We start from the raw sequence: 14,448 nt of genomic DNA, 5'->3' as shown, positions 1-14,448 counted from the left end.
CCATCCATCCATCCATCCATCCATTTATTTTTTGTACACCCTTGTCCCTAGTGGGGTTGGGAGGGGTGCTGGTGCCTATCTCCAGCAAACGTTTTGGGCGAGAGGCAGGGTTCACCATGGACAGGTCACCAGTCTGTCGCAGATCTTCCAATCTTTAAATAACACACAATTATCAAGTGATATTTTCAAATATCCTGTCAACTTTAAATATTTTTTAACTCAAAAACACAACGGGCTGCTGGATGAATGATAGCGCCCAACCACCGGGCTTAGCAAGTTTTGTGGGGGAAACCTTGACCATGTAGGGCAGAGTGCCTTGAGGACCAGAGTGGAAAAAGACGGCTCCACATCATCAACGTTGACACTACTCTTGTGACACAGCTTCCAGCTAAGATTACAATATAAACTTTCACTTTTTGATAAAAGCTTATACATTTGATACAAAAAGTGAGTACAAAATTGTGCTCGGGTTGTTCATATGAAATGAAAAACTTTAGGCAAATTATGTTTGGTGGAGGCAGTGTGTTGACAAACATACCGGCTAACTTGTGAAAACTCACTTGTTGAAGAATGTAATGTCACCCCACAGCACTGTGACCAAGCTGGTGACCAACATGAGGAGACTATGTACAGTTCTCACAAACACCACCGAGCTCAGTTTTTGCTAAATGAATAAATTTGTTCAATTGACAATATGTCATTTTTATTCAAATTTCACTCACACAATCCAATAAACAAACTGAACTTAAACCTGGATGAAGACTGGATAAATCTGTTTTTAAGTAGCGTGTCTACACTTTGATCAAAGAAAGAAGAAAAGAATAAGATCTCTCAAGGGGTCATGCTGTAAATCAGTCTTCAATAGTGTAATCTCATCTGAGTCATACCACATGCTGCTCACCTAAGACATAGAAAATATGCCAGAGAGAGGGTAAAAATATGGAAAAGTGTAAACAAATAACTTAAACAGGTATTGAAATGAATGTTAGTGTCACAGAATAATCAACATGCCTTTCTGAATTGAATTGTGCAGCAGAAACTCAGTCAAGATCACTAACCCTGAAAGAAAAAGTTAAGAAGAAGAAGAGAAAGACACTACCTTCTTCCAGCTCCGACCAAAGCTCCCCTATGACATTTTCCACCAAAAAGGTGCGGCTCTGTCGGTTGCGCCGTGCATGCTCCTTAGCTGGTTGTTAACAGAAAGAACATTTTGGAATGAGTGTCAGGAAGGCAGAAAGCTCTGCTGTGTGAGGAAGTGATGCGTACAGCGTAAAAGGAAAGCAGCAAGCTCAGGTGAACACTTTATAGAATTTAATAGCATATAAGATATCTATGTATTACATAATAAAGGGATTATTTTCTATTACTATATGATAGAAAATTGATTATCATTTAACTCAGTATAAGCAAATTTGCTTTACAATATGATGATAAGATCCCTTTCCTTTGTATTTAGATTTTATTTTAAGCGTATCAATCAGTTTCCTATATTATTCCATTCAATGTGCATACCTGCCCTGACTGATGTAAAGGAAATGAGGTCAAACAATAAAAAAGGACAACAAAAAAAAAATCAATTTAGGATTTAGTAAGTTACTAAAAAACATAAGAATTTCACTAGTAAAACAACCAGAATACTTATTTTGTTCTCTAAATGAGAAACAAAAGTGCATTGTCTATCAGAAACCTGAATATTTTGGTATCAATCCGATATCAAGTAAATGCAGGGCTAGTATCGGTACCAGGTCCGATACCGATACTTTTTCTTGAAATGTCATTATTGAATATTTTGGTGATTTCACTTTCAGCTGGTTGATTATGATTATGAAAAAATTCAGGGCAAATACTTTAGGCAAATAAAATGTTCAATTAACTAACAATATAACACAATGTAGGAGAAAAGGACTAGAATAATTCCCTTCTTACCTGTGAATTTAGAAGAGAAAAACAAAAGTATCGATGTCATGCACCAGTATCAATCCAGTACCAATAATCACCCTGATATTGATAACATTGGCCCAGCCCTCCTTAACATTAAGAAGATGCTGGTCATGTGCTACCAGCATCATTTGGCCTTTGCATGTTATGATACTGTGCAATGCTTTTCTTGATTTCACCATTTTAAGACGTTTTTACAAATTTATAAAAAAATATCCAGAAAAACTTCTTGTAAAATGTAACCTCTGATGTCTTTTTCACATTTTTCTCACAAACATGTACAGCTGGACCAAAATTCTGTTCATATTCATAAACCTGGCTTATATAGAGCTGAAGTAATATTTTAATATAATGGACATGTTTCTTTAAACTGTAAGTAACATTCATGTTTTTGTGTAGCCCAACATATTAGGGTGATGGTAAGGAGCTCCTCCAATGTCCAAAATTTGGAACTCAAACATAAATAGTCAAAACCATGCAAAACACTAAGCAATTATAAAAAGGGTTTGCATGCTGTGATGTTGGTAAAGGTGTTTTCCATTCATTCATGAAAAGGGTTTAAATAATTTTAAACAAGCCCTTTCTTAATAAAATGTAAATAAGAATATCAAGTTTTTTTCCCCAACATTAGCATTCCTTTTATATAATTTTATCTTTTAAGACACACCGACCTGATATCTTGCAAGAAACAAACATTTTTGTCTAAAAATACATTTTAATCTCTAAGTCTGTCTGCGTTATGAATATACTTGGGGTTAACTATGTGGTTTATGCAGGGGCCTCTGCAGGATGTTATCAGAGGGGACACACAACACTGTCCCTGCATCTGACCTGCAAGAGGACAACCACATCACCAACACGCATCATGTCACACAAAACCAGCATTTTGTTACATCATCACACCAGATGTAGTAGAATGGACATGATCCCAATAGTTATACTTTCACTTCAACAGTCAACATAATATTTTTCCAAAAGCAACAGGATTATCAACATGGTTTTGGAAAAATGTGACACTGCTTCATATGATTTTTTTTTTTTTATAGTGGTTTTCTCTAGATTTAATTTTTTGATATTTTAGCCTGTTATCTTTCTTTGGTATCAGAATTATTGGATGATCTCAGAAGTGTATCTGTGCGACTAAATGTTAAAACAGCATAGATTACACAAAGGAATATTTTTTTATATAGCACTGAAACACATTTGATTACAGCAATTACGATTATTAGCAACTTTCTGCATTAATATGCTCCAAATCCAAGTGAAAAATATCATTCATTCTTGGACTCATTCAGCCATTCTTGTGCTTTGGGTAAAAAAACAAGTTTGGATGTATCTGAGATTAGGAAATATGGGAAAAAAATAAAATAAAAAATCCAGTGTGTGAGACGATGTCCAACAATGTAAGTTCATCCAGCAGTGTGCTTTCAAAGCAATGTTCATCCCCCTTAGTGAAGAAGGATTTCATGTATATAACTATAAATACTGTAGTTTTCACCTGGTAAAAAAAACAAACAGCATATTAACGTTTCTTGCAAATTGCAAAAACATAATAATAATAAAAAAAACTGATTGATATGGAATAAAAATGCTCAACTTAAACACGTTAGAATCAAACATACTTTACATTCACAAAAACAGTTAAGCAGTAAGTGTTGAAATGACTTATTATGCATGCAGATGGATATGCAAAAGAAAGCAATGGAGCAGGAACATCTATTCCAGAGGACATCTCATAGTGATATCAGGCAGTTGACAAAGCATCCGACACTCAAAACAGCAAGTATGCATCACCAAATGAAATATGAAGACACTATGCAATGTGACCAGAACCTGACAAAATTTGATGGATTCACATTTTGGTTTTGGCACGATGCTATGTGGTCAGAACATGCAGTACACAGCATCCAGGGCACATTTTTTTTACAACACAGTGTAAAAAACATATTGAATGTGGATGCAGTTCCATACCCAACATTTGAAATAAAGTAATTATTGAATATTTAATCCTTTGTTTGAATCATCAAATTGGACTTAAAATGTCAATTCAGTTCCTGTGACTAAACCAACCTGCAGTAGATGATTATACGGAAGGAGGAGGGATTATTTGTCACCAAAAAACAAATGTCTCTCTCGTTTACACACATGCATTTAGTTGTACTAATTCACAGTGAACTTACCACAAGTTTGTGGTCACATAAAATATTTACCAGAGTAATAAATTAATGACTTTTATCACTGTGTATTTTTGATGTAGGAGTGTGGAGTATTTTTATAATTAAAAATAAAAACACAAATCTATATTTTTTTGTCTTTCCTTGTCCTTACACATGCATTTTCATCAGGAAATTTGTGTTGTTCTTCCTTTTCCTTATACAAATGTTCTTTTGTCATTGCCTTGTCTCCTTTTTTTTTATTTTCCTTGCGCAAGCTTTGTCATTAAGGAATGTTTAAATGCAAATGAGGGGCGGTTGTCATCAGGCTTCAGCTTATGTGTACATGTGTTGTCTGCAAAACATGTACAGATCTCTTGATGAAAATGCATTTATAAGGAAAAAGCTAAACAAAAAAATATAGATTTCTGTCAGTTTTGGTTCTCCGTATAAGAGTGGTGCAGGGAACGTTAGTGAGAAGTGGATAGTGCCAATGTGAAAGGAAGAGGAAGGTATTTGCAGTTGCTGCTTCACTTCATTTTATGTTTCAGAAGAGAACTGAAATCACTTCATGAAATATTGATATTGCATGAACATCATTTATTGAAACACTTCATACCACAGACTCATTTCTCTGACTTGTATACTTGCTCTTAGCGCTTCTGTCAATAAAAGCTGAAATGGGCCGAACCTGATCACTACCGTCCTGGTGAACGACGCGCACTACGCCCCAGCCAGCCAGCCAGCCAGCCACTAAATGGGTGCTGAAGAACCAAAAACAGCTCTGCTGTCTGGCTGTTTATTAGTGAAAATTAAAATGAAAAATTCCAGAAGACTTTATGGGAGTAAATGATAAACAATCACACTAGTATGAATCTGAGCTGACAGTCAGAATCGAGAGAAAACTCTTCAGAATTGGATTCTGATGATCAGAACCGTCATGGCTGATGGAACGACACACATAGCAACTGAGCCGGGAACATGGGATGATGAGAACAGATTACTACTTCAAATGCTCTTTATTCTGGATTATTAATTTTATTTTATTTTTGGCTGGTTTGAACAATCAATTGCAACACACAGTGAACCATGATATGATCATTTCCATCCAGCCGCTGTTGAAATGCTTACTGCTCATAATCCTTGGTGGAACCGTACACATCACACATGTGGGGCAGCCATGAAATATGCAGAAAACACCAAAAGCATATTTTATGATTTTCTTTCACTTTTCAGTTCTCCTTTTAATGTTAAGATAAGAAAAATTTCTCTTTTTGAAACTGGCTAAATCACTACATCATGGTAGGAATAAAGTATTCTGACATTACCCTTTCACAATATTTTGGGGGTACGTTTTTGAGGTACATTTAGTTTTAAGCACAATCTTCAAATTAAATAACATGGATGAGCCTTTGATGTCTGATAACACAAACTTACTATGCACCAAATCACCCTGACTTGATTTGAAAGACAAGAGCTTGCATGCCTCAACAGTGTGACAACACGGTCCACCACACTGAGTAAAGGGAACCTCAAAGACGTGTGCTCAGCCCTTTGCTCCTCACTCTGCTGACACACAAACGCACCATCAAATTCAGCACAAAACCAGTTCATTAACTTGGTAATGGCAGAGTAGTTGTTTCCCAGCAACCTTTCCATGCCACACGCACACATACAGCGGCACTGCAATTTTTGGAGTTTACACATCCTCCCAGATCTCTTCTTGACTCTTAACGCCACACGGTACAAGTGCTACATTCAGAGTGACAAACAGAAGAGCTTTGAAATATGAGTTGAGATTGGTAAATTTCTTTCTTTTATAATGTTTTTCTGTTTCTTTAAGACTTCTGTGCTGGAGACCTCTATTGACTAATCAGACAGGAAAAAGTCAGCGAGCGAAGGAAGAAAGACATGCAGCCTGGGTAGGGAATCAAACCTGACTTTAAGGACTACAGCGGCTCAGTGGGCGATGAGGTTGCCTAGTTCATATCAACATTTCCTTCAATAATTAGAAATACAAAGAGCTCATTGAGATTGTAGTATTTCAGTTTTATAGTTCAAATGTGATCGTTCAATTTGTGTTGATGCTTTTATTGTGAAGCACAATTTCTTGCAACTAAGTTCTAAGAAAAGAAGCAACAGCAAGCTCAACTGTGATGAATTCAACTTAATAAATATGTTGTGAGTTCATGCAGTTTGTGTTGTTTACCTGGAGACACTACAGAGGCAAACGGTGTGAAACAGGGAGAAAACAGTAAGTTACAAAGTCAGTTCTTATGTTGCTGAAGTAAGTCAGAGTTTTCTGTGTTGCATGTTAAAAAGAACAGGAGCCCAGAAATAAGCAGCATGGTGCTAGTCGTGGTATGCACAGCGTAAAACCCATTAGTTGAAAAGATTTCAAGCACTTTTGTGAATGTTGACCAAACGTACCTTGGGTCATTCCACTCCCCACATTATCGTTGGGGCTGAAGCCGTTCTGGGTGGTCTGTGTGCCCAGGTCCACCATCTGATGGAGGCGCAGCTTACGACAATAGATGGAGGCCGCCTCGGGCTCTAGAGCAATGATCAGCTGTTCTGGGTTTTCACGTGACACCAGAGCAGACTGCAGAGAGGCAGAGGAAACAAAATACGATTTATAATGATCAGAAAAAAACCTTCTGTTTTCTACAGCATCCTACAGAGTGTATTTATCAGCTTTTAAAGGTTAAAAACAAAAAAAAAAATAAAAAATAAAAAAAATAGAACAAATGTGAATGTGTAATCACGATAAAATACAATATAATATGTCACCTCCACTTTTAGCACAACCAGGAATGGGAGCGATTACAGCGTTCCCTGAATGGAAAGTATTACAGGGTTGGTTAAATTCAGCATTGGTGTTATTTATGCCACAAAGGTCCCATTTCAGATTTATCTTATGCTTAAAAATATATATTTTGTGCCAGTGGATCTGATTCATATTTAAAATTTCACTGATTATTTTTGTTGTTTGGATGTTTTTTTTTGTTTGATTTTTCATCTTTTCACTTGGTCTTACAAGATTTGATGAAGTTCATTCCAATATTTACTTAATTAAACTTAATACTATAACTACTACTACCAATAATAATAATAATAATAATAATAATAATAATAATAATAATAATACATCAAACTTATATACAGTTTTCAAGTCCACTCAAAGAGGCGATACAAAGAAAGGAAAAACTCTGACAACATAAACAGTTAACTTAGCTTTCCATCTTTTAAATCTGGCCAGGATGACCCTGAAACATGACTGCATGTTTTCCTTCTGCTGGGCTGCCTCTCTGGCTGGAACTTTATCAGGACTCAAGGTTTCCCCCAGAAATCTTGCTAAGCCTGGTGCTGAGGGCGCTCCGGCAGTCACTCAGCCACTGGTGTTTTTTGAGTAAAAAATGTTTAAAGTTTACAGGAAATTTGAAAATACCATTTAATAATTATGCATTTTAGAAGACTGGAAGATTAATACCTAAACACCAAGTCTTAAGAAAAGGGCAATCAGAAAACAAATAAAATAAAAATAAAAGAAAACCTAACAAATTAACAGTGCTAGGCCTGGTGCGGGCACAAGTAAAATCTGGTGGCCCGCCAGGCTTAAAATACACTGAGGGAAACCCTGCAGATTTCAGAAAACGAATTTAGTGAGGAAATGTGGCTGACTGGGTAGAATTGTTGTCCTGAGACTATGAAGTTGTAGGTTTGATTACAGTTTTCTCCTGTCACAAGTTCATGTGTCATCTTACCTACCTGTGTTGTCCTAAGTGAATGTGACTTTTGCATTTTCAGTGGACAGAATAGAAAGAGTTCTCCATAAATTGAGTCCTTCTAATGTGTAAATAATTTTACATGATATGTAATATTTTTACATAGCATAATGCATGCAAATAATTTTCTTGGTGTGCATTTTCTTCCAGATGTTTGCTTCTTCAGCCGCAGTGATCAATCTTTAGAAGAGAAAGTAACAGAGAATCTTGTATTGCCTCTATTATTTCTCCTTTTGTCTCCTGTGAAGAACCAATCAACTAAATCCTCTTGCAAGATGTTGAGTCACTGTGTATGCTGAAGCTTCACTCTAACACCTTCCCCTCTCACTGGATTTAGCAGCCTGCTCTGTTCATTGATCTGACATCCCAAATCTGGAACGGACCAGAACAAGACAGAATAGAACAGGTCATCTCCCTCATCTCTTCAGTAAAACCCATTTATAAACGTGAGGAGTTTTTTTTTTTCTTTTTTTTGGTTGGGCAATTATTGTTTCAGAGAAAAAAGTTATGAAAGACAAAAGAATGCTGCATCACTAAATCATAAAAGTTAATCACACACATGAAACACTGCTGGTCCATCTAGATGGTGGTTGGTTGAAACTGAATGTCAGCACTTCCTGTCTGATTGCTTGGTAGTAGAGTGCTCCATTTGGGGCATTCATGGGACATTAAAATTTTCTATTCCAGTTAATATGTCCAGACAGACAGACAGACAGACAGACAGACAGACAGACAGACAGACAGACAGACAGACAAATAAACAAGATAGTGGCATACCTCCTCAATGCTGTGAACTCATAGTTAGCTCCAAACATTTACCAAACAAGCACGTTTTCCCAAAAGCTAATTTTCCTTAATCTATGTCTAAATTTGACCTAAATAAAACATTGATAGTCAATTCAGATAAGTCTGGATTTCAACCACAGAACATTTTTTTCACGTTCTGTGATAAAATGTTCTGTGGTAAGAAAATTTTAGTAAGGTTTTTTAGTAAGGTAACATTTTTATCTTACTGAAAAAAAAAATCTTACTGAACATTTTCTTTAGCCACTTTGTGCACATGAAAGGGAAACTCATCTTTTCAGCCAAATTGTCTTAGAGCTAACGAATCAAATTATGTATAAAAAAGTATTGAAGCAAAAAAAAAAAAAAACAGACACTCAACCCACCTTATAGGCTGCTTCCCTCATGAACTGCTTTGCAGGCATTTTCCAGATTGCTGGTACTGTGATTACCCATCTCACGTTGCTGTTGTCAAATTCACTGCCAGTTTGATCACTGAGCTCCTACAGGAGAAACGCCAGGCGGAGGTTAGAGTTCAGTCCTAGACTTAGACAAACAACATAACAACAGTTCTGTATTTGAGAGAGTGGAGTTTTACTGCTTCTGTTTTATATTTGATGATCTGCAGGTGTAAGGCTAATAATGCCTCAGAGCTCAGAGCTCAGAGCAGAGGCCGGCAAAATTCTCTCTTTACAAAATATTTTAATCTGTAAATATGGGGGAAATTTTCTTCCATAATTCGAGAGCACACACATTTTCGGTCTGAGAGCAGGACTACATGTCTTTCTTCTCAAAACCAATAATGCTTGTACTCAAAACTTCTCCTTGCACAAACAACACAGGCACACCCGCTAGAAGAAAACAAACGCACACCCAGTACAACACTTTCATTCTATTGGCTGAGAGGTTGCCAGGCGACTATGCATTTTTGTTCCAAAAAGCAAACAGAGAATGTTTTGTAAGCGAGCAGAGAGGTCTGTAAGCCAGCGGTTTCCAAACATTTTCTGCCCCCCCCATAGATTACAAATAGCTGTCTGGTTGAACGATATATGTGTGTGTGTGAAGGGGGAGAGGCGGGGGGGAGGATTCTTAGAGACTCCCTGTCTCTAACTTTTGGGGGGTGGGGGGCAAAATGAATGCTGGACATAGACAACAACATCGGTAGCCTACAGGCTACTTGTTAAGCTTAAGGTGCTGTATTGATATTAGCTAGCTAGTCATCCTTTAGTTAACTTTACCTGCATCCAACAGCTTCACTCAACTCAGTCGGTTAGTTTGGGGGAAAACTGTGAAAAGTTCTTTGCGTTTTGCTGGTTTGCTGCCATGATCCTAACACTCCTGCATAGCTCTGCACAGCAGCAGCAGGTCTCCTTCACTGCCGCACAGGTGTTAACCCAGCGCGAGCGTCATGTTGCATTTAAAGGCGGCTCGGAAAAACAGGTTATGACACGTTAACAATGGATTAAACAGTTTTAACTGCTGATAAAAGTGACAGAGGACACAGATATGGGAAATGTAGCCCCTACTGTATCAAATTGACATAGGAATAACAGAAAGTTGACCATTCTAAGGTAAAAACCCAGCGCATACAGAGTTCATGTTTTTTTTTTTTTTCATCCAGATGGCTTGCCGCACCCCCCCCAACCCTCCCCTGCAATGGCACACAGTTTCCCACAGTTTGGGAACCTCTGCTGTAAGCGGAAATTTGCTCTGAGCAGAGACGAGTTCTGAGCGCGAGGAGAAGCTTTTAGCTCAAGTATTAAACGTTTTGAGAACAAACGACGTGAAATCCTGCTTTCAGACTGAAAATGTGCGCTCTCAAATTATGGCAGAAAAGTTCCCCCATAGGCAAAGTGTTGAAACAGTCACCAAAAATACTGGATATCCAAGAAAAAAAAAGTAAAATACTGCATTGATGATTCATTTTACCTTTAATGCTTGCTCCTTAAAGAACGCGAGCGCATAGGCGAAGATGTCCAGGGCTTTCACTCGCTTTCCGTTCGCTGCGTGGATCTCAGTGTCAATGGACAGATTCTGATAAACACAAAGGACAGAGAAGGGCCTCAGTCTGCAGCAGCTTCTCAGCCCGTTTTCTAATGAGGTCATGTATCTTCTTTCAATGCAATAAGAATTCATGATGTGCTCTGCCAGCGCTACTGTTTGCCAGGAATGAGAGTAGCTGATTAGTGAAATTGGCAAAGTAAGCGATAGAAACAAAATAAAGAAGCATTTACAGTCAAATATAAATACTGAATAAACAGCCAGGGAAAAAAACAGGGAGTTTGTAACCATGTCTAAATTTGTCTTTAAATGAGAGATAATGGACTGCACCATGGTGAGCTGGTTTATTTTAAATAAAGACTTACCCAACGACAATTTTACACTTATATATGAGCTTTGTAGACACCTACTTTGTACATAGTTAGACTTGTTGTAGTATACTGCAGGCAAATTTAAGTAATAGTCCAAAATGTTTCAGCACATGTGGGAAAAGGGCTAAGACATGGGCTGGAGGTATGGCTGCTTGGAAAACAGTTCAATCGTACGCTGACTGAAATGTGTTAAGCAGCTTGAACTAATCTGGTTTCCAGGTTCAAACCTATGATCCCTCCAGACAATGAGCTGGCAGCAGATCATGCAACTGCAGAACAACAGCAGAATTGCAACCCGCGGGCAATTCTGCTGCACAAGATTGCACAAAAAACATAACGCGTGAGACTAGCCCAGGTCAGCAAGTCACTGAAAAACCCAACTGCCACAGCTTGAAACACGAGCAGCTGAGCTGATCAGCATTTATTGATCAGGTGCTGCAGATATCCAGCGTGTTCTGAGCCTTACTGCAGTGGTGTGAAGCTTCATTTTGAATTTCTCCAGGTACAGCCAGTGTTTGGACTCGCTAGGATCCAGATCGTGGTAGAAATCACGGGCTGCGTATCCGAAGCTGTGGAACTTTCTGTCTGGAGTCAGCAGGATGGTGGTTGGAGTCTTCTGATTGGAAACACCAGGGTCTCCGCCCTCCCAGCGCCTGAATAGGGGGATGAGTCAGGAAATGTCACAAGCATATTTATGACACAAATTTACGGTGATGAAAGGACATAATCCAGCATGTTCCAGCATAATTATGCCTGGAACACAAAATCTACGAATTAAGACTTTATTTAGCTATTTGTATCGCAATTAAGTAAAATCTGTAAATAACTACCCAAAGCAGAAGAAACCAGAAGAATCATTACTTCAAATGCACTGAAGAGACTTCTTGCTAAAAAAAATAAAAAATAAAAAATGGTTTCTGGAAAGCAGACTGTCAACTGGTTGGTTGGGATCACTTTCTAAGCCCTCCGTCATTCTCCCCAGATAACCAAATCAAGATCATTCATCCCTTCATACCTTCATCCTTCATCCCCTCAAAGCTTCATCCTTCATTCCTTCATCCCTTCATATCCTCATCCCTCCATCCCTATCTGTTCATCCCTACATCCTTCATCCCTTCATCAATAAATCTTTAAATGCATATCTTTGTGGCGTGGTCCTTGCTAGTGAATTGTGTTTTGTCGATTCACCCCACCCCCACTCTTTACCCCACTGACTGTCTGCATTGCAGTGTTGGCCCACCTCATGGTGTGAATGCACTCCGGCTCCTTTGTGAAAGCGTAAGCATAACCACTGGATGTCGTGCCGAAGTCGATGGCGACCACCACCACAAAGGACGGTCCGGACTGCACCTGGTCCGTGTCACTTTGCTGCACAACAAAATCAGCACAACATCACACACAGCCAAGAGGACAGATCTGAAGCAAGAACACACAGGAAGTAACAAATGAACACAGAGCAGATCAATAATACATGGTATAGAACCGGAGATTTGTTTATTGGGGAACTTTATGAACTCCAATCTAAAGACAAATTATGATAAGAAACTTACAGAAGTCCTTTTGGCAATTGCTAAGAAATGTATTACAACAAAATGGAAATCAGTCGCCTCCCTTCCAATCAAAATATGGCTTTGTGAAATCAATAGTTGTGTGACCCTAGAAAAATAACCTATTGGATGCAAGTTATGTTGCCATTTTTATAAAATATGGCAGCCATTTTTAAGGTACATGCAAAATCTACCACTACATTTGATTGACTGATCATCCTGTAATCGAGCTGGACTCGACAGGATTTATGAGCGAATCTGCTACCATCTGTCTCTCAACCTAATTCCGATTCATATACATTTTTATTTCATCCTTATTGATTCACCCCCATTCAGTCCTTCTTGTCATTTGTTGTGTTATATTACTGTAAATGTATTTTACTTTAACTATGTCTTATTGCTTAAGTTGTGCTTTATTGTGAACCAATTCATATTAGTTCATACTTGTGATGTTATTACTAAAATTCAAAATAAAGTATTCTAAAAAATAAAAAATCTAACTCAATTTAACTCTGTATATATATATATATATATATATATATCTTTTTTGAGGAAGAACTGAAGAAATCTCACTCGGTTGAATGTCCACTTCATATAATGTAAGCGAAGACTCCAGGACGAGCCAAGTTTCCTGTGTGGGTTGGTCTCTTATTATGGACCACCATGTCTTTGGTAAGTCTGGTGTAGAAACCAATGGCCCACGGTCATCATTTTTCAAGATGTTGCCTTCTTAAGCAGCATATCGGACTGCAGGCTAGCTAGTAAGCCCATGGCCCAGCTAGTCAACCAGCTAATGTCAGCTGTGTTACTGCAAGAGGACCATAAAGAAAGGGTTTAACATTCTCCACAATAAGCAAGCTTACTTAAAAACTAAATTCAGAGAGTGTGTTTTATTTTCAGATTTTGCTTTTGGCCACTGTGTACATTTGCTAAATGGATCTTTTTAAATCACCTACTGGTTTAGCTGGCAGTCTCATCAAAGCTTATGTCACTACATGTGACATAAGTAGAATCTCAAATTTGTGAGCTAAAAAAAAGTCTTAATGTAATGTGAAACTTTGTTCCAAAGGTTTGTGTGTATTTCACAACTTTTGAGGCCTAAACTTAAGATGATAATAATTTAAAGATGCTTTTAGACCATTTACCCTGCTTAAAACCCATCACTTCCACACTTTTCATATTTCTCTCACAATATTGTACTGATCAGCTCATGCGGTACAATTTAATACTGTAAGCCTTTCTTACAGTGCATAAGTTTATGTGCATTGCACATAAACTTGTTTTCACTGAGGCTCTTTAATGTGTATATATTTGAAATTTTAAATTGACATTCGTGACTGCATACAAAATACAGCTACAAAACCTTGCAATAAGGTATTGTAAAATAAATGTTTCTCCCTATGTCCTCTAGGGGGCTCCATAGCTTGTAAATGATTTTTTTTTAAACTTGCAAAGCAGGGGGAAAAAAGGCCAGAGTATAAATAATTATTTTTCCTTTTCCCCCTGATGTTCTTCTGTCTCTTCTCACTCCTATTTTATTACTTTCATGAACCTTTCTCTCTGTATTCTTTATTGTTCCTTCCTCGCTGGAAGCGTCTTATTTACTATGAAACAAAAATTCTGCTATTGAATATAAGCACAGCCTTGTTCACAGCCATAATTTTAAACAATGGAGGCATTCAAGTTTTGTTTATGTTTGCAGAGATTAAGACCACATTTCAAATTTCAGAACACGAGCAGAAATCCGCATTGGTCACACAAGCAGGAGGAAGATATTTTTTTGAGAAATCCTGATGCTACACACACACACAAACTCAGTCACACACATGCACACACTCTTATTTCAAAAACTGCTATGACAATGCTAGAA

The 14,448-nt window shown here is 37.7% G+C and overlaps 1 protein-coding gene across 3 annotated transcripts in view; it reads right to left on the bottom strand.

Annotated features, from left to right (window-relative positions):
• The window catches only part of hspa12a (heat shock protein 12A), a 43,033-nt gene that overhangs the window by 6,750 nt on the left and 21,835 nt on the right, over positions 1–14,448 (bottom strand). Inside the window, exons 3-9 of one of the 3 annotated variants that reach the window (XM_007577608.2) lie at positions 12,272–12,399; positions 11,498–11,684; positions 10,589–10,693; positions 9,046–9,162; positions 6,522–6,693; positions 6,301–6,309; positions 1,100–1,186 (exon numbers count right to left, since the gene is read on the bottom strand). In XM_007577608.2, coding sequence (XP_007577670.1) covers positions 1,100–1,186; positions 6,301–6,309; positions 6,522–6,693; positions 9,046–9,162; positions 10,589–10,693; positions 11,498–11,684; positions 12,272–12,399 — 805 coding nt within the window. The remainder of the gene's footprint in view (positions 1–1,099; positions 1,187–6,300; positions 6,310–6,521; positions 6,694–9,045; positions 9,163–10,588; positions 10,694–11,497; positions 11,685–12,271; positions 12,400–14,448) is intronic. The other 2 variants (XM_007577609.2, XM_007577610.2) reach the window with 2 other exon arrangements.

Source organism: Poecilia formosa, unplaced genomic scaffold, assembly GCF_000485575.1.
Source record: "Poecilia formosa unplaced genomic scaffold, Poecilia_formosa-5.1.2 Scaffold448, whole genome shotgun sequence".
In the NCBI taxonomy this organism is placed as follows: domain Eukaryota; kingdom Metazoa; phylum Chordata; class Actinopteri; order Cyprinodontiformes; family Poeciliidae; genus Poecilia; species Poecilia formosa.
The sequence above is the reverse complement of the archived record's forward strand: the minus strand, read 5'-3'. Positions and strand labels throughout refer to the sequence as shown.